We start from the raw sequence: 20,991 nt of genomic DNA on the forward strand, positions 1-20,991 counted from the left end.
CCTTTAATCCCAGCACTTGGGAGGCAGAGGCAGGCGGATTTCTGAGTTCAAGGCCAGCCTGGTCTACAGAGTGAGTTCCAGGACAGCCAGAGAAACCCTGCCTCGAAAAACCAAAAAGGAAAAAAAGAAAGAAAAAAGAAAGAAAGAAAGAAAGAAGGAAGGAAAGAAAGAAAGGAAGAAGGAAAGAGAAAGAATGAGGGCTGGTGAAGAGGCGAGGTGAGTGGGGGCTGGATTTTCCAGCTCTCTATTGAAGACACCAGCAGAAGACAGAGAGGAGTAGAGTCTGGGAAGCATGGGCGCCCTGGGAGATACTTTAGAAGATAGTCACTAGCTTACACAGAGAGTGGCTGTCTCGTCAGTTTTGTTTCTGTCTTTTTGAGATGGGGCGTCATTCTATAATCACTCTGAACTACAGGCCTGGGATTCACTGTGTAGAGCAGGCTCAAACTTTTCAATATTCCTCCTACCTCTGCTTCCCAAGTGCTGGGATGACAGGGGTTCATCACCATGCCTGGTGTGAGAACGGTTGTTTGGAATGGGAAGAGGGCAGAGACACAAAGAGACACAGACAAACATACAGAAAGATAGAAACAGAGACAGAAGAACATGAATTAGAGGATATTTACTTGTAAAATCAACAGGACTAGAAAGCAGTGGATGTGGAGTGTGTGAGAGAAAAAGTCAAGATGACTCTGCAGACAACGGGGAGGAACATGTTGGATGGGGCAAGATGAGTTGAGCTTTGGGATTTGGTGCATGTGAGGAAGCTAGGGAATCCCCGTGTGAAGATGTGCCGCAGGTGCATGGATGTACAGGTTGAAGCTTGGAAGAGGAGTATAGGTCTGATGTGCTAAAATCTGTTATTAGTTTTGGTAGTGTCCAGTGAGAAAATGGCTGTGGTACTAAACCCTGAGAACACAGGGTGTGGAGAAGAACACTGGCAAGTGAGAAAGTGACGAGAGAGAAAACTGGGTCTTGCAGCAGTTAAAGGAAGAATGGTTTTAAAAGGAGGATTCAATGCTGTGTACTCTGCTAATAAAATAAGAAGTGCTAGTGAGGGTCATTTGTGGAGGAATCAGGTCAGAATCCAGAGTAAAATGGGTTGAGGATTGGGAGGGAGGAAAGTAGTTACAAAGCCTAGGGGGAGGCCCTGAGGAGGAGGAAATAACAAGCTGGTATTTAGAGGGAGACATGCCTTCATGGATTCTGAAAGATAAGAGTTCACACATTTAAAGTTGTTGGCTAGAAGCGGGCATGGTGGCGCATGTCTTTAATCCCAGCACTTGGGAGGCAGAGGCAGGCGGATTTCTGAGTTCGAGGCCAGCCTGGTCTACAGAGTGAGTTCCAGGACAGCCAGGGCTATGCAGAGAAACCCTGTCTCGAAAAACCAAAAAAGTCTGTTGGCTAGAAACCACTGAAGGCCAATGATGTCTGCATGATGGAATGGTTTGCACGAGGTCCCTGTCCACAGATGGAGAGGGTAGCCATCAGGAGTGGAGGCTCTGAGACAGTGGGGCACAGGGAGAAGGCAGAGGTGAGGAGCACATGGCTTGAGGGTGTGAGCGAAAGGCTGTGCTGAGCAGTGTGAGCTGGCAGGAAGAGCAGAGTCTGGGTCAGAACTGCTTCAGAAATCTTGTCTGAGCTTGCCCTATGTGGAAAGGGCCTGCCTTACCCAAGGACTACCAGTGAAAAAAATAGTATGTGAGAAAAAGAGAGCTGCCCTTCTCTCGTCTTTTATGCAAACTGCAGGACTTAAGAGTAATTTTTTTTCCAGCATAAAAATGTACCCCTATTTTGGGCACTGAAGACAGCTGCCACGTCCTTTGACACAGACACGTTAGTTTCCTCTTACTCAAGAACATTTCTATTTGACTTATACAAATATATTTTGCCTTTATATATTTATGTGTACCTCATGTCTGCCTGGTGCCAGCAGAATTCAGAGTGTCAAATCCTTGGAACTGGAGTTACCAATGGTTGTGAGCCACCTCGTATGTGGATGCTGGGAATCAAACCTGGGTCTCTGCAAGAAGAGTAAGTGCTTTCAACCACTGAGCCATCTCTCTACCCGCAAGAACACTCTATTTAAGTACATTTAACACTTCATTTTCCTTAGTGGAAACTCAAGTCTCATGTTGGAACTTGGGGGCTAGTTTTCCTTATGTTGTGGAGAATTGCTTTATCTTTGCTTAGTACTGATTTTTTGACATATTCCTAAAGTCCCCCTTCCCATTTTTAATAGCTTATCCAGATGTCTGCTCTTGTTTTATTCTCCATCTTTCATATGTAAGAATATGAAAGGCCATTTAAAATAGGAAATGCACTGTAGGGCTTTTTCCAGAACATCAGATCAGTACATCGACATCAGGAGTTGGTCCAAAGATGACCTAATGTATAAAACAAAGCCAGTGACTCTTCAGGTTCTGCTGCTTAACAGATACATGGCAGTTACTGCTGCTTTCTGCAGTGAGCCAACAGAATAGGTTCAATTCAGAAAGGAAAGCAAGACTGCACTAGAAGACGTTCAAGCGAGGACACTCAACATTGCTTTCTGGGATCCGGGAGGAAGAGATGCGAGGGATATGAGGAGACAGAGGCCGCACAAGTGACGTTACATTTATTTATTATAAAATAGGAATAGGACCACTTGGAAAAAAATGTGAGAATAAATGAAATAGCCAGGAGTGGTAGCATACACCTGGAATCTCATTCCTCCAGAGCTGGAGGTCTGAGGAGCAGAAGTGACTACATATCAAGTTGTAGGCCAGCCTGGGCTATGAGAGACTGTCTCAATTCCTCTACCTTTGAAAAAAAAAAAAACCAATAAAAAAGGGCTATAAATGCATAAAAACTTTATAATGTTATCTAGTACTTTAAATTATAACAACACATGGACATATATTTTTAAGGGTATCTAAAGTATTGAACTGCACAACACAGAATGGTCCACGACCCGAGTTCCAGGGCTACACAGAGAAACTCTTTCTCAACAAAACAAAACAAAACAAAAAACCACCACCAACAAAAAAACCCAAACCAAACCAAAACCAGAAAGTAAAAAAAAAAAAAAAAAAAAAAATAGGGTTGAAGGTGTAGCCCCGAGGTAGAGAATACATATATATTACTCCCAGCTAATGTTGGGTTTATACATGGTAAATTCTCAATTCCATATTGAGACTCAGGTTAGACAGATTCAAAGATACTTATGGGGCAGCACAATAGGGTATTTGAAATAAAACATATTAATAATATTATCAATGTATTTATATTATTAGTATAGTATTATGAGTATTACAGTAATGGTGTATAGTTAAGCAGGTATATAGCTTATGGACTATCTTAGTATCTAGTGAAATACTATGTGTAAGCTCAAAATCTGTTATTTACAAAGTCAATATTTTCAAATGATCTATTCAAGATTCTCTTACGCTTATTTATATATATTGTGAGTAGTTACAAGTACGCCAAAGTGTGCATTGGGAGACAGGACAACTTACAAGGAGCCAATCCAATTTTCTCGTCCTACTGAGTAGGACCTGGGGGTCAAGTCAGGCTTGGTGGTAAGTGTCTTAACCCTCGGGCTGTCTCACAAAGCCTACTCAACAAAAGACTAACTTCAAGTTCGATTTCAAACATGTTATGTATTTGGAAAAAGATTGTATATTTTTATGTTTTTTAAATAAAGATAATAGTTTAGTTAAAAAATAATTCTGGGACAAACCTTAGAGAATTAGACAAGACTGCTCTCTCATGCATTAGCTTTTAAAGGGGAGACAGGCTGATGTTTAAGCAAACAAGCATACTTTGTATTACCCGAAAGATAACCTTCCCCTGAGAGGGCAGCCTCTCTGATGGTCTAGATCAGCTAGCTGCCTAAGTAAACAGTCACTGAAATGACACTGCTTGCGGCCTTTATCTCTACTGGTGGCCTATCAGAACCTGTGTCCCTATGCTTGCTCTCCCTGTCCTGTCTCTTTCATTTATGGCTCTCTGCCAGTTTCTAACATTTTCCTGCCTATCTTTCATTAAGTTTTTTGGTTTGAAACAGACTAACTTGAAATGGAACCCCCAACCCCCCCTTTCTTTCCTTTTTTAAACTTGTTTCAGATCCCATACACTGAAGCCTGATTATGCAGCCTGTGCTTTTACATGTTTGCCTTCTTCCCCTTCCTGGCTCCAGGGAACTGAGTAACTACCTCTGTAGTTGCTGACTGGAGAGGTTATTTTGGGTTATGAAGGTTGGGGTCAGGATTAGAGTGGAGAAGTAGCTGAAGTCAGTTTCAGTGAGTGAATCACATCTTTGGGTTTTACATCCCATATATATTGCAAATTGTTATTGGGGTCTAATTAATATGTGTGTCCAACTTCTTGTGTTAATTACTTAAAACAACTAGAAAAATTTATCAATAGCTTTGTGGGGAGTATTTCATTTATTCTGGGTTCCATATTTTAAAATTATACCATTTACTTTTTGGATTAAGTTTGAGGAAGGTGACATTTTTCTTCCTTTATATTTAAAAAATAAACTGCTCCTATGTTTTAGATCATTAATAGTATGGAGATTACCACAACATACCTGAAAACAACTCTGCTGGATTAGTGTAAAAGCTCTAACTACCCACAGTGGAACATGTCTGAAATAACAGCTAATCTTGGTTGGTTATCCTGTGAGCTTGAGAACTAAAGCATCACCATCACTTAGAGCTGAGTCACCCACTCAGGGAAACAAGAGATGCACCACACACCAGCAGGTGGTTTGGCTTTGTTTTAATTTACTGCAATTTGGAATTGAGTTCAAGGCTTCCTGCACACCACAGCAGGTGCTCTTCCTCAAAGTTATGTTCCCAGCCCACAGCCATTTATTTTAATGAAGTTCCATGTTCTTAAAATATTCCAGGAAATAGATAAAGATGAGCTAAAGTCGTCTTTATTAAGTATTTGCAGACAGGAAAGCCTTTGCACCAGAGAATGCCTTATTTTAAAAATCGAAGGCTATAAGTGGAGTTAGGTAATGATCCACTTCTAGTTGGACGCCTCTCTCACTATGGCTGTGAAACAAAGATGTTGGTTCTTCTGCTGTTTTCTTCATGCATGTCTTTAGACTTCATATGTTATTGTTTTGCTTTGGAACATCACCACTTCTTTGGAATAAGCCAACAAGGAAGGGAGACCAAAAGGGATAATAGTTTTATACCAACAAGAAAAGAAGAGCCTTACTTGAAACTATGTAATGAGTGGGTTTTTACTAAGGTTTTGGTGTAAGTTCAAGACATTTCACAGAATGTACTGCTTTCCTCAGGGTCACAGTGAAACTTCCCATTCAGAGAACACAGAGGATGACATTTTTTCAGAACAATAAAGAAGCAGGAATTGTAAACTTTCATCTACTAGTGTTTTTCCCTCAGGCACTGAGGCTGTCACCATAGAGAAAGGCAGAAAGACCAGACTTCAAACATCACAAGCATTCTTCAGTAGCTACTTCGTTTTTTTTAGCAAGTCTGGCAATTAGATCTTTCCATTCTCCTCTCTTCTTTGTGATGTATGTCGGGGTGAGTAGCTGCAGTGGGGATTCTGGCTGTCGTCTAAAGAGATTCTGACACAAGGCCTCGGTGTTACATATCACGTACATCCCACAGTCATAGCTGTTCTGTTGAGCTGGGGCTTTCTCTTCCACAAAGACCAGTTTGTCTCCTTTGCTCCCTAAGAAAGCCTTCAGTTTCTCTGCTACCTGCTTTGCATGGATTGAGTTGCTCCTGCTATGGGAATCATAATGAAAGAAGCTATTTTTATCTTGGAGATAAACCAACAAACTCCAGTGGGTACCTCCGGCTGCCTGGTTAGAATTATCATTGATGGCTAAAAATACCACTCTTTTGTGGGGAAGATCCAGGGGTTCAAGGAACATGGCAATTTCTGCAGGGCTGCTGGTACACTTAATGAACTGGGTGACTTCAGGGCTGATGAAGCAGACATGGTCTGAACAGTCATGAAACTGACTATTGGCAAAGTATTCAAAGGCAAACCCAATAATGTGGTCGTTGAGCCAGCTTGGAGGGTCCAATAGTGAGATATCTGATTGCCGCAATAGACTGTCCATATAACTCAAGACCACAGGGTCCATCTTGTATTGAGCAGAGATTCTCAGAAATTCCAGAAGCTGAAGGAAAGTCAGAAGACAATATTTACTGCTGAATGTGATACTGGATTATAAATAGTAGCTACTCTTACAGGACTGCGGTAAATATGACATATAGTTCTACAGTTTTTAATCAATAATTTCCATCAGTGCTAACACCATAAAACACTAAAGCCTGGCAGTGGTGGTGCATGCCTTTAATCCCAGCATTTGGAGGCAAAAGCAGGTGGGTCTCTGAGTTAGAGGCCAACCTGGTCTACAGAATGTGTTCCAGGACAGTCAGGGCTACATAGATAAACCCTGTTTTAAAAAACCAAAATAAAAAATGAAAAGAAAAAAACACACTAAAGAAAGTTTAGCTTATGTACACGACATGAATAATTAGAATGAAGTTGAAAAATTTCAGAGACAATATAGAATTTTAATTTTATATTTAAATGTAGAGACTGGTTAGAATTATAACTGATGTTTTGTCAAAATCCATAGCAGTAAACACATTCTAACTCTAATGAATATGCACAGTCAGGTGTGGTGGTGCATGCCTGTAATCCCTATATTTGGGAGGGAGGGGCAGGAGAATCAGGATTTCATGGTCAATCTTAGCTACATAGTGAGTCTGAGGTCTGCTTGAGCTACATGAGACTGTCTCAAAATGATAACAATGAACACGAGATCTTGTCTCAATATGAAAATGCATGATACCACCAACAAATTATTTTTATACTAAAGGTGAATGAAATAGTTTCCATTACAGCATTAATTTTAAACAGCTAAGTACTTCTTCCTTTCATAATATAACGTGACAGTGGTGAGAGCTACAGTGACAAGTGTGGAGACCTCACGAACAGAAAACCATTCAGATAAAAGTAATGCAAATGAAACCCATTTCTAATTCTGTCCAGCTTTATGCAGGTGATGTTTTTGCTTAGTTCCCATTTTTAAACTTCAATGAGTGGGGTGAAGACTATGTAATTAATGTTTATAATGTCTGTCAGAAGTTCTTTTGACATTGTGATACATACATGCATAGGAATTAGGGTTCCTGGCTTAGTTTTAACACTGATTTGCTAGTATCATTTTGAGCAATGAATAGTCTTGTTATTTTAAAAAATTCACATGTATTTATTGTTTGTGTGTTTATATAATATTTGGATGCATGTCATGATGCACATGTGGTGGTCAGGGGACAACCTGCAGGAGTTTTCTCCTTCCATCTTGTGGGTTCAGGATATTGTACTCACATGACCAGGATTGCATAGCAAGTGCTTTCTCTTGATAACCTATATTGCTGACCCACTGCCTTGGTTTTGGTCACCAGTAAAAAGAGCATCTTAAAAAAGAACATTATATAACTCAGAGCTGCAAAGAAGGCCAAATAAGTTCCCTTGAAGATAATTAAAGACGTTATTTATTTGAGATAGGCTCTTCCTATATAGACTTGGCTGGCCTGGAACTCACTACTTTGAACTCAAACAAATCCTTCTGCCTCTGTCTCCTGAGTGCTAGGATTAAAGGCATGCATCAAATAAGCCCAGAACTTAAAGAGTTAAAAAAGTTTTGTGTGTGTATGTGTGTGTGTATATATATATATATATATATTTTTTTTTTTTTTCATGTTATCAACTAGACATGATAGATACAATCAGAAAATCCAACTAGCACTACAAACCAATTAAAGCAAATGGGGGCTGGAAACAAAATGCTCATTCATATTCACTTATTTAAATAACAGGTTGGTTAATTTAGAGGAAACACAGGCAAGGTGTCTCTGGTATTAATATGCATGTGAACAGCCAAGGCTGTGCTAACAAAGGCAAATCTGCAGGTAAATCCTGGAGCCTACAGACTCAACTGAGGTAGTGGTTAACTGCTGTGCACTGAGCAGGCCACTCAGCAGTACTTCTAAAACCACAGGCAGACTGAAAGAAAAAAAAAACAAAGTATAATATAAAAACACAGGCAACAACAATATGAACTAACCAGTACCCCCTGAGCTCCTGTTTCTAGCTGCATATGTAGCAGAAGATGGCCTAATCAGCCATCATTGGGAAGAGAGGCCCCTTGGTCTTGTAAACTTTATATGACCCAGCACAGGGGAAGGCCAGGGCCAAGTAGTGGGAGTGGGTGGGTAGGGGAGCTGGGGGGGAGGCGGCGGTATAGGGAACTTTAGGGATAGCATTTGAAATGTAAATAAAAGAAAATAATAAATAAATAAATAAATAAATAAAATAGGAGGTCCGCTGCGAAAAAAAAAATAAAAATAAAAACACAGGATTATGACATCAATCTAACCAATCCTATTAGAACAATTATTTTTTACCATTTGCTTATACTTCAAAAAGCCATACAAGTTTGATATAACCAATTCCATGTAATCAAAATCATATAAAACCATAAACAAAGCTGGACAGTGATGGTGCATACCCCTAGTTCACAGCACTTGGTTGGTAAGGCAGGTGGATCTCTGTGAGTTTGATGTCAGTCTGGTCTACAGAACCAGTTCCAGGAAAGCCAGGGCTGCACAGAGAAACCTTGTCTTCATAAACCAAACCAGAACCACAAAAAGATGTATTTAAAAAAAATACCTGTCAAGAAAAAATGCTAAAGTAAAATGAGGTGATTAATGATATCAGGATCTTATAAAGTAAAATGAAGTAAAATGACAGTCTTATATACACACAGCATGTGATAATCTGAAAAACTTCAAAAATAATATAAGACTGCTTATGAGAAACTACATGTATTTTTGAATACATAGAATGCCATAAATTAAGAGATTAAAGATATTTTGAGAGCTGGAGAGATGGCTCAGCAGTTAAGAGCACTGATTGCTCTTACATAGGCCCGAGTTCAATTCCCAGCAGGCACATGGCTCACAACCATATATAATGGGATCTGATGCCTTCTTCTGGTGTGTCTGAAGACAGTTACAGTGTATTCATACACATAAAAGAAATAAATCTTCTAAAAAATATTTTGAGACAAAGTCTCTCTTGGTAAGAAACCCTGGCTGGTTTTAAACTTATTATGTAGATCAGGCTGGTGTGAAATTTCGGGCAATCCTCCTTCATTGGCCTGCCAAATACAAATTAAGTTTTTACTAAAGAAGAACAGAAGTGCTGGGAATGCAGCTCAGTCTATTTGCCTATCATGTGCAGGCCCTGGGTTCTACACCCAGTGGGAAAGCAAGAGAACTGGGGTGGGGTGGGGGGATGATGAGGAAAGAATAACTAGAGTTCAGACAAACCGGAGTCAGGAGGGAAGTCAGCGAGGCATAGAGCACACTGGTTATGGGTGAGTCACAAACTTGGCTCGAAGCTTTTTGGCAGCTAATCAGAGTTAAGTTAAATATTCACAATGTCTATAAGGTAAAAATAAAATGCTTACTCAGGAGATGTACCAGCGTCCTTTGTATTAATATCTAATAGTTTTATTATTTGTGTTTTGAGACAGGGTCTAACACTGTAATCCAGGATGGCCTGGAACTTGCTATGTAGCCCATGCTGGCTTCTAACTCACAGCGCTCCTGTCTCAGCCTCCTAAGAGTTGATTCTCAGCATGAGCTATCACTTCAGATTTTGACAGTTTTTCCTTTTTCTCAAGAGATATTCAGAAAACATGTGAAACCATAATTTGTATGTTCTTTATGACAGATATAAAAGTTGAAATAAGGGGCTGGTGAGATGGCTCAGTGGGTAAGAGCACCCGACTGCGCTTCCGAAGGTCCGGAGTTCAAATCCCAGCAACCACATGGTGGCTCACAACCATCCTTAACAAGATCTGACTCCCTCTTCTGGAGTGTCTGAAGACAGCTACTATGTAAGTGTACTTACATATAATAAATAAATAAATCTTTAAAAAAAAAAAAGTTGAAATAAGATTGTTTAGAAAAAAGCCGGGTGGCCGGGTGTGGTGGTGCACGCCTTTAATCCCAGCACTCGGGAGGAAGAGGCAGGCAGATTTCTGAGTTCGAGGCCAGCCTGGTCTACAAAGTGAGTTCCAGGACAGCCAGAGCTATACAGAGAAACCCTGTCTCGAAAAACAAAAACAAAACAAAACAAAAAAACAACAAAAAAAGATTGTGTAGAAAAATGATCCTATTAATATTAGGGCTGATGACAAATGACAGTGTAGTCAGTTTGTCGGTGCAAAGTACTTGGACTTGATATAAGATTATCTCTTACTATAAAGGGAATGGCTAGTCACATGTGTCAAGCCAGACTTCCTGGATATAGTTTTCCTTTATCCCAGAGGTTTTCAATCTGTGGGTTGCAACCCCTTTGGGAGTTGATTATCAGATATCTTGCATATCAGATATTTATATTACAATTCATAACAGTAGCAAAATTATAGTTATGAAATAGCAAAGAAATAAACTCATGGTTGGGGGTCACCACAACATGAAGAATTGTATTAAAAGGTTGCAGCATTAGGAAGATTGAAAACCACTGTTTTATACCATCAATAACTACAGTACAGGGGTGAATGTCAGGATATACAACCTAGGAAATATCTGAGCTGTTAGGTCTCTATAACCCCTAGCTTAGTAGCCAGTTACAGATATAAATAAGCCTGTAAGGTAAGTACCTGAAGGTACCTCACCTTGGAGGAAGTGACTACAAGATTTTACATTCACATGGTGTTCAGTCTGTCATCACCTACCATCTACTCATCTAATCTGTGTCTGACTACATTCCATCTATCCCAGGCAACTCAGCATACTTAAAGGCATGTTTCCTATTTATTTACTTACTGGTTTGTTGAAGCAAGGTTTCACGTAGCCTACAATAGCTCCAAACTTAGGGTGATTCTCCAGCCTTAGCTGGCTTCTTGAGTGAGTCACCATTCCCAGTGAAGCTAAGATTTTATTCAAATAGTTTTTGTGGAAAGCTCAATGGGAGAACATTTGCCTACCATTTACACAGCCCTGTGTCTGATCCCTAGCACCTAAAAACAGGGGAAAGCTTTTGTGTTTCGTCTGAGTTTTAAAACTCTCCAATGGGGGTTGGAAAAATTGTTCAGCAGTTAGTGCTTACTGCTATCCTGGGCAGCTCACAGATGTCTTTACCTCCAAGTGGTCTGATACTCATATCTCTGTTCCTGCATGTGCGCGTGCGCGCGCACACACACACACACACAGACACATTCAGACGCACACAGACCTACATAGACACCAATTAAAAAAAAAACAAAAAACAAGTATATAGACTAAGGATTGATTTGACTTCATAGAGTATGACCATGATAATTCAACACTCTGAATTCTAATGAAAACAGAAGTAAACTAGGCTTAGGCCAAACCACCCTGGCCAAGAAAAGAACACTACACTTTCAACCTAAACATTTACAGATTTGGTTCTGTTATGTATTAGCTGTGTAAAACAAATAAAGTACTTTCTTTTTTCTTTTTTCGAGACAGGGTTTCTCTGTGTAGCCCTGGCTGTCCTAGAACTCACTCTGTAGACCAGGCTGGCCTCGAACTCAGAAATCCTCCTGCCTCTGCCTCCCGAGTGCTGGGATTAAAGGCGTGCGCCATCACGCATGGCATAAAGTACTTTCATTAAGTCACAATTTTCTCTTCTGTAAAGTGAGACTATGAATGTACAACTTTTATCATAGTATATGTCAGTGTAAAATGAAGAAATATTAGTAAGATAAAGATTAAGGCATAAGGTTGTAATAGATATCTATTATGTTATCCAAAGTTTTGCACCCCTGAAGGGGGCTGCAACCCTATAGGTGGAACAACAATATGAACTAACCAGTACCCCCTGAGCTCGTGTCTCTAGCTGCATATGTAGCAGAAAAAGGCCTAATTGGCCATCCCTGGGAAGAGGGGCCCCTTGGTCTTGCAAACTTTATATGACTCATCACAAGGGAAGGCCTGGGCCAAGAAGTAGGAGTGGGTGGGTAGGGGAGCAGGGGCGGGGGGGGGGGCGTATAGCAAACTTTCAGGATAGCATTTGAAATGTAAATAAAGAAAATAATAATAATAAAAATATTTTAAAAAAAGTTTTGCACCCAGAGGATAGGGAGATAGTTCAAAAATAACATTTGAAAATAATTTGATGTTTATAAGTATTAGAAGATCAGGCCTAGCTGGCACGCTTTTAATCCCAACAGTCAGGAGGCAGAGACAGGAGAATCTTTGAGTTCGAGGCCATCCTAGTCTACAGAGTGAGTTCCAGGACAGGCAGGGCTACACAGAGAAACCCTGTCTCAAAAAATCAAAAAGAAAAAAAGAAGGCTCAATCTTTTGTTTCTATTTCTCCCAGTTAGATATCTCCTCTTAATGGAACCCTAAAGCATTGGAGATCTGTATAAGGTGTAATGTTAAAAATTACCATCAAGTTTTATATAACTCAAGTACAGAGATTAAATTTTATTGAGTCATATATTTTTAATGCCTCACAAACTGGAGAGTTTTAGTAAGTGGATATTCTACCGGAGTAAAATTGAAAATTTTATTCTGAAAACTTCTTAGAAATACAAAACTATCACAAAGGAAATTTTCTTGTTTGTTTTGAAACAGGGTTTCTCTGTGTACCCTTGCTGGCCTCAAAATGAGAGATCCGCCTGCCTCTGTCTCTCAAGTGCTGGAATTAAAGGCGTGCTCCACCATGCTGAGCCTTCATTCTTATTTAAAAAGATTTAAAATTATTATTTAGTGTACGTTTGAGGTTATGCATGTCATGGCATACAGATCGAAGTCAGAGGAAGACAGCTTTTCGAGTTGGTTTCTTCTTTCCACCAAGTGAGACTTTTGAGTATTGAATTCAGTGAGGATTGGAGGCAAGGGCTTTTTATCTACTGAGCCATCTTGCTTGCCCCTTGTTATGCTTTGGACCATGGATATAGACCAGATGATGCTTTGAAATTTATTCTAACACTAACACTTTCTCTTTGCTATTTCATAACTAGAAATAGCTATCAATGACCAAAATAGCATGGGCCACTCAGGCCTGGTCGTATGGTACAGACCATCCCTGGTGCTTGGAGGCTGGGGCAAGAGGTAAATTAAAGGCCTGCCTTGATTACAAAGAAAGTTCAAGGCAAGCTTAGATAGCTTAGCAATTTTAGTTTTATGTAGTTATTTTATATAGTTATAGCTTTCTTGGAATATGAAAAATTAATGTAAGAACAATTTTTTATTTAAGACAGTAAGATTATGCAGTAAGTCGCCTTTTTGTGTGTGTAATATATATGAGTGTTGTATGTGTGTTGTTCATGTCCTTGTATGTGTGTGCACATTTGTGTGTGTGTAGGTAGAGGGCAGAGGTCAACGTTGGGTGTTTTCCTCAGTGGCTTACCACCTATTTTTGAGAGTGGATCTCTTATTGAACCTAGTTTTCCCTGACTTGGTTAGATTGGCTGGCTAGCAAGAACTAGAGAGCCTCTTAATTTTTTACCAAGAGGTAGATTATAATGTGAGCCACCATGCCTGCTGTTGTACATTGGTGTTAAGGATTTGAACTCAAGTATTTGTGTTTCTGTGGCAGGTGCTTTAATGAACCAACTCTCCAGCCCAAGATGCCATTCTTTTTTTTTTTTTTTTTTTTTTTAAGATTTGTTTATTATTATACATAAGTACACTGTAGCTGCCACCAGACACACCAGAAGAGGGTGTCAGATCTCATTACTGGTGAGCCACCATGTAGTTGCTGGGATTTGAACTCAGGACCTTTGGAAGAACAGTCAGTGCTCTTACCCACTGAGCCATCTCTCCAGCCTCCAAGATGCCATTCTTAATCAGCTTGAGAATGTAAATGGGTCTGTAAGGGTGACAAAGAAGATAAAACTGAACTTCAAATGACTAAAGATTAGTCCTGCAGCTGCTGGGTGTGGTAACACATGCTTATAATTCTAGCAGTGAGGAAGCACAGGCAGGAGGATCATGAGTTCACCTCTAGTCTAGGTTCATGATGACTTACTTCATTAGCCCCCCAAAAACTTAAGTAAAGCTTCAACTGGCAAAAACCTAAAGTTAAAATATTAAGTTCTAAAAGTATTATTTATCTTAGTCACCTTCTTACTGCTGTGATGAGATGGCACAACTAATGAACTTATGGAAGAATGTATTTAGGGAGTAGTTTAAGAGGGTTAACCATAAAAAGAAAAAAAAGAAAAAAAAAAAGAGGGTTAACCATGACCTCCATGTCATGCTGTCATGCTCTACCAGTGTCATGTCAGGAAGCATGGCAACAGGGAGGGAAGCATGGTGCTGAGGGCTATTTGAAATACAACCACAAGAAGAGAGAGCTAACTGAGAATGACATGGGCTCTTTAAACCTCAAAGTCCACCCCCAGTGACATACATCCTCCAACAAGGCCACATTTCCTTACCCTTCTCAAACAGTTTCCCCAACAGGGGACCAGGTATTCAAATACTGAGTCTCTGGGTGCCATTCTCATTCAAACCAACACAACACTAAATAATTTTTATTCTTGCAGAAGAGGCCTTCCATGTAAGTAAAACAAATACGTAAACCCAATACTATAAAGCAGAATGAACAGGAATACCTGTAAAAAGGTAAGACAGACATAAAAACACAGCATAAACAAATCTTTAATGTCAAGTAATAAGGACAGATAATATTTGCTATATAAACTATGTATCCATAATGTTTATAAGAACATAGTTCTTAAAAAGGAAAAATGAAAAGACAAAAATTAACAAAACAGATCTAAGTTATAAAGATACAATAGAGAACAAAATAAAATGAAGAAAATGCTAGTAGGCTTTCTATTTTCATAACTAAAGAGGATGGGGTTAAAACACAGGCCAGGAGGGATGGCTCAGCAGTTAAGAGGACTAACTGCTCTTCTAGAGGTCCTAAGTTTGATACCTAGTACTGACAAGGCAGCTTATAAACATCTGGAACTCCAGTTCCAGGGGATCTGACACTCTCTGCTTGCCTCTGAGGGCAATGCATGCACACAGTACACAGATATGCAGGCAAAATGCCTGTACACATAAAACAAAAAAAATACATGTAATTTTTTCGAGTTGGGGTGATAATTTACCCTAAAGGGAGAAACATGCATACTAACAATAATCTCTAATATAAGGAAAAATGTGTAAGGAAACTGTATTGCTGTAGGAATTAGAATTCTTTTGGAAAGGAACTTTAAGCAGTAGCTATTAAATTTTCAAAGTGTATACCTCCTTTCTACACTGAAGAATTTCTCCTAGAGAAAGGTACATCAATGGAAATATGACAATATTTGTAGCTGAGCAGTACCCATGTCTGTAATCCCAAATCTGAGGTCAGTGTAGGTAGGCAATTTAGCAAACTGTTTCAAGACAAAACAAAACAAAATAAAACAAAACAAAGGCTGGGACACAGGGAAGTGGTCAAGCACTTGCAAAGTATGCATGGGATACTAAATTTAATTCTAAGCATGAGCTTTTGTAACAACAACAACAAACCAGACAATCTCCACCAACCAGCCACTTACATAGAATTGGACCAAGGTTGAATCATATATTAAGTAGCGCTAGCTATTTTGAGTTATTTAGTTTAGTTGTTAATGTAAACTTAAAAGATGTTACAAAAACATCTGTGAGAAAAGAAGCTAAGGGTAGAAATTCCCAAGCCTCTGTTTTGTAGGAACCAAGTTTATCAGACCACTCTGTGAGAGCTTTACTCACTGGCCACCAGAGAAGGTAGGACTAAGATCTTTGAACCTATAATACAGATTCTCAAGATAATAGCTATAATTGAGACAACTGAGGGTTTCTCAGTGTCCAAAGTATGATATAGTACCTTTATAACAGATAATTATGGAAGAGGTAGCCATTTAATTGGAAGTTAGAGAAAGGACCTTACAGAGATTTTTCTATAAGTAATGACATTCTTAAAAGCTTCACTAGCTTTTAGTGTTATTTCCAATGTCAGATAATCTTGTTCCCATCCCCCACCTCACAAAGGGGACGAATAGAGGAACCTTACACTTTACAGAGCTTGAGTTTTTAGTCTGTGGTGAACAGAAAGTCAGCACAAGCAAGTTACGCTAAAGAAGATGGCTTCTCAGAGAACCTGGCTCTGGAAGTTAAGGAACTTTACTCTGATTAGTCGTTCTGAAACTCCGTATTTATGTTTTAACTATACTTGGTAAGCACATAATTTGGGTACCAACTCGGATTTGAGCAGTAGGTTGGTACACTCACTGGTGTCTAAAGGAGATGGTTATTGGGCCTGGAGGATCTTTTTGTTAATGAGTTTTACTCATTTTAGGGGTTGAAAGGATTGGCAAGAATGTTCTCCCATCTTAGTAACAACCAGGTTTGACCCTGCTTTGCTTCTGAAATCAGATGAGGTCTGATTTGTGTAGGGTGGGAGGCTATAGATCAGAAACTGGTATCCTGACTTCAAGTCCAACATTTATACCACAAGTATAGATGCAATCCGATCAAGAAACTGCTATTAATATCTTTGTGCACGTGGTTAGGTTTTTTGCTTTACACAAGTACTAAAAATACTAAAGAACTAGTAATACTAAAGGCTGGGCCTATCTCTTGGTCACGTAAGATACCAGTTGATACATACTGGGGATGAATGTGCTTTTTCCAACCTAGTTTTTTTTTTTTTTTTTTTTTGTTTTTTTCAAGACAGGATTTCTCTGTGTAGTCCTAGCTGTCCTGGAACTCACTCTGTAGACCAGGCTGGCCTGGAACCAGAAATTCTCCTGCCTCTGCCTCCCCAAGTGCTGGGATTAAAGGCGTGCGCCACCACGCCTGGCCAATCTAGGTATTTGTTGTTGTTGTTGTTGTTTTTTTGAGATAGAGTCTCACGCCAGCCTCAAGCTCTCTGGGATCCTCCAGCTTTACCCTCTCAAGTGCTAGGAGTACATATATTCAATACCCTATTGAGCCTCAAGGGACAATTCACTTTTTCAAAATCAGTTTATTAGCTAGTCATTTGATTTCTACCTCACCCCCCCCCCCCACGGTCTTGATATGTATCTCTGGTTGTCCTGAACTTGCTTTGTAGGTCAGACTGGCCTTGAATGCAGAGATATGCCTCCCTTTGCTTTTTAAGTACTAGGATTAAAAGCCTTTGCCATCATACCAACTCTTCTCTTTTGACAACTAAGGCATTATTCTGCACTTTTTCAAATAGAACTGTAAGCATTTTCTTCTAAAACTTTAACAACTCATTATCTTCCAGATGAAGCAGAAGTTACAGCTTGCTATACATATTTTCTTTCTTTTTTTCTTTCTTTTTAATTTTTTTTTTTTCTGAGACAGGGTTTCTCTGTATAGCCCTGGCTGTCCTGGAACTCACTTTGTAGACCAGGCTGGCCTCAAACTCAGAAATCTGCCTGCCTCTCCAGTGCTGGGATTAAAGGCGTGCACCACTACGCTCAGCCATATTTTCTAACAATAGCTCCAATTTACCTTCCTGAATTATTTTCTAGAATTGCAATTACATACATACATACATACGTACATATGCATGCCCTCAAAAGGTTATTGCCAATGAAGGTTTTTGGCTATTAGGGGACAGAAAAGTAACCACTTCTCTATCCTCATCCCAACCTATCATCTTTTCCAAATTCAGATCTACTATACCATATTTTTGCTTAAAACTATTACACTGGAGAATTTTGAAACTAGGGATCCATACAGATGGACATGATTAAAATTCAAGGGTTTTAAGAGCTTGGACTGGGGGGGGGGATGTACCTTTATTTACAGTTCATCCTGGCTCAAATTTAGCATTTTCAATAATTGTAGGCAATCACTGTAGTATTAACAGTCTTTGTCACTAAAAATCTGATATTTTCACATCATATTACAGTTGTTGCAGGTTATCTCAATGTAATTTATATTCATTACTCTTTTGACATTATATAATTAGGCCAGTTGCTACATGCTACTTAATGTGCAAAGAAGTACATCTGTAACTACACTACGTATTTTACGGTCTACTTCTATGCATTTTATTGTATACATTTAAGTGAAGTTTCTGAGAGCAGGTTGATTCCCAAAGGCATCTAGACTGTAAGAGGTTAACAGCTTTTTGTCATTTATATTTATAAATTGCTTACTTTAAGTCCTGTAACATGGATTTCAAGGCTCTTCATAATATATTCACATTTTATCATCTTCATCTTTCTCTCACCCCTACTCTTCCTTCATACTATGCTCTAGCCTTATCAGACAACACTCTCATCTGGAGGCAGAAAGACAGGTTTCTTTTGATTAACCCTAGTTAACATACAGCAGCTATGCTTTCTTGGGCTTTTACCTTATATAACTTTTTCTGTCAAGTGAATTTTTCTTTGTTTAAAAGCCCGTATCTCCCAATACTGTGGGACTGTAAGAAGGCTGCGTTTTAAACATCTTTATATCTTGCTCTTAAATTAATAAATGAGCAAGACACTTTGAATTGTCAAGGCTGAGTGTACAGGAATGTCTTGTGCGAGTGGATGTTGGGCCTAGAATCCCATAATTGGCTCATCTCCTGTTTTGGGGGAGGGGATAAAAATGTAGATGATTTTTTAGCTTTGAGCCTGGACATATAGCTTATACAACTGGGTTATCAGGAAGAGGAAGGGTCCATAACTGAGGTGATCTGATTAGTATTGGAGATGGGAAGCAGAAGTGGTAGCCGATGTAAAGAGGATCCGAAAGCTTACGGCCTGCCTTAGCGACCAGGCAATTCAGTGAGTCCCTGTTGCAAAAACTCAAAGCAAGAGCAAAAACTGAAAGAAGCTGGGGCTAGAGATCAGTGGAGGAACACTGCCTAGCACTAGCTGTGAACTTCCTGCCTACATGCTCTCCTCTCCCTCTCCCACACACATGGAGCTGTCTTGACTGGAAAGGCAGAAGTGGCTTCCCTTCTCTCAGTTCCCAGAGCAGTTATTTAATTCTTTCAATATTCTGCTCAAGCCTCTCATCTTATCTTCAATTCTTTGTTGTCAAAGGATTCCTGCTTTTAAGGTTTCGAAATCAACTCCCTCAGCTTCTTGTCTGTTCACACCACTCACGACTCCTGTGTAGCTTGATGGACTCTACCTTTAACATTAGTCATCTAGTGAGCTATAGTTTGTTGGAGGGGTCAATATTAGTTTTCCTTAAAAAAAAAAAAAAAAAGCATCCCAGGTGATTCTAATGGACAGACAGGCTCGTGCCCAGGTGATTCTAATGGACAGACAGGCTCATGTTCTGCTGCTCTTCTCTATCCCTCCTCACCCTTCAGTCACTCACTTTCAGGTTCCATGGCTCACCCTTCCCTCACCCCTCAGGCCCCCACCTCTCCAAGTCAGGACTGACCCAGAGCCCAGAATCTACTGCTTGTTCTACTCCCTGAGCTAAACTACTCTATATTCTTTCTTTTTTCTTTTAAGATTTATTTATTTATTTATTACACTGTAGCTGTCTTCAGACACTCCAGAATAGGAAGTCAGATCTTGTTACGGATGGTTGTGAGCCACCATGTGGTTGATGGGATTTGAACTCAGGACCTTTGGAAGAGCAGTAGGGTGCTCTTACCCGCTGAGCCATCTCACCAGCCCTACTCTTTATTCTTTGAGGCAGGGTTTCACTATGTATCCCCTGCTAGCCTGAAACTCTCTATGTAGACCAGGCTGGCTTGTCTCTGCTCCCAAATGTAGAAATTAAAGGCGTGTAATACAACATCTGCTTTTATTTTTATTTATTATTATTATTATTTTAATTGGCTCAGACTGGCTTCCCACTTGGCGATCTAGCTGCCTTATTCTTTCAGGAGCTAACAGGCCAGCCATCCCAGGCAATCGGCCATCTTCAAAAACAGCCTTTGCACCTGCATCTGTTTCTTCATTTCTTTCACTTGCTATAGTTAAGTTTCCTCCCACCCCTTGTGATCAAGATTTTGTTATGTACTCCAGGTTGGCCTTAAACTCACTCGCCACATAGTCTGGTTGTTTCAAACGGAAGTCTCCCTGCGCGGTTTTTACGAGGTGTATGTCAATCCTCTTGCTTTTTATTCTTAGGTCGCGGGCACGTGCCTTTGTACTAGCCCTTCTCTACTTCTCCCATTTTCTTTCTGGCCAGTTACGGCCCACCAGGGTATTAACACGAGTTCTCCACAGGCCTGCAAGTCATTTGGGAAAGTCCTCTTCTGCGATCAAGGACCCCCCGGTTTGTGTTCAGCTCATCCCGTGTTATTTTACTGTGGTACCATTGCGGATTCTTTGTTTCCTACATCACAGCACTTCGAAAAAGCGGATATTGTTTTTTCATTTTCTTCTAATATTCTGGGTTTTACAGCATGGAAACAATTCAGTGAAAAAAAGTCTGTGGAATGAATGGAAAGAAATACTTGGCCACGGGGGCGGGAACAAGTGGGGGGAGGGGCGTGCCTGTGTGGAAAAGGGGCGGCGCTGAGAATGCAGCCGCAGAATGAGGAAGGGGCTCGGACACGCTAGAGTATGCGTGGAGCGCAAAGCGATCCACTGCTTCCAAAAAATTGAGACAAACCCCAGTAGGGAGGAGGCGTCTTACCTATTCCTCAGGCCTCACCAACCCAACCAGCCTTCAGGGAGCTCTGTACTGGCCGGAAAGTGAGACCTAAGGTCGTAATCCCAGAGTTTGCCTTTCCAACCTTACGACGTTTTTAATCTAGCAATCCAGAATCTAACCCGGGAGTTCTCAGCTCTGCCGTAAAGTGAAGAAGGAGTGGGAAGGCGGGGCCCTTCGGAGGGTGGCGAAAAATGGGCGTGTCCGCGCAAGCGCAGGCAGCCCGCTCCAGCGGCGTCACGTGCGGAGGCGGGGCCGGGCGGGGCCGTCCGGGGCTTGGCAGCAGGGGGCGTGGGAGGTAAGTGCGCGCGCGCCTGCCCGGCTGCCACTGGAGAGACGCGTGGGG

The 20,991-nt window shown here is 40.4% G+C and overlaps 1 protein-coding gene across 2 annotated transcripts; it reads right to left on the reverse strand.

Annotated features, from left to right (window-relative positions):
• Positions 1-4,083: 4,083 nt before the first annotated feature.
• On the reverse strand, positions 4,084-20,690 carry Senp8 (SUMO peptidase family member, NEDD8 specific). Of its 2 annotated transcripts, none has more exons than XM_029542751.1 (2): positions 20,631-20,690; positions 4,084-6,157 (listed from the first exon to the last, which is right to left on the reverse strand). In XM_029542751.1, the coding sequence occupies exon 2, from the start codon at positions 6,119-6,121 to the stop codon at positions 5,456-5,458; it is 666 nt and encodes a 221-aa protein (XP_029398611.1). In that variant the 5' UTR covers positions 6,122-6,157; positions 20,631-20,690; the 3' UTR covers positions 4,084-5,455. The 2 variants fall into 2 exon arrangements, with proteins under 2 accessions (XP_029398611.1, XP_029398612.1); XM_029542752.1 differs by lacking the exon at positions 20,631-20,690 and adding an exon at positions 8,561-8,653.
• Between the last annotated feature and the right edge of the window lie 301 nt (positions 20,691-20,991).

The sequence above is a fragment of the Mus pahari genome, chromosome 10 (genome assembly GCF_900095145.1).
Source record: "Mus pahari chromosome 10, PAHARI_EIJ_v1.1, whole genome shotgun sequence".
Taxonomy (NCBI): domain Eukaryota; kingdom Metazoa; phylum Chordata; class Mammalia; order Rodentia; family Muridae; genus Mus; species Mus pahari.

Excerpts from the sequence above, each read along its gene's own strand:
- Senp8 (XM_029542751.1), bottom strand. The coding sequence starts at position 6,121 with ATGGACCCTGTGGTCTTGAGTTATATGGACAGTCTATTGCGGCAATCA.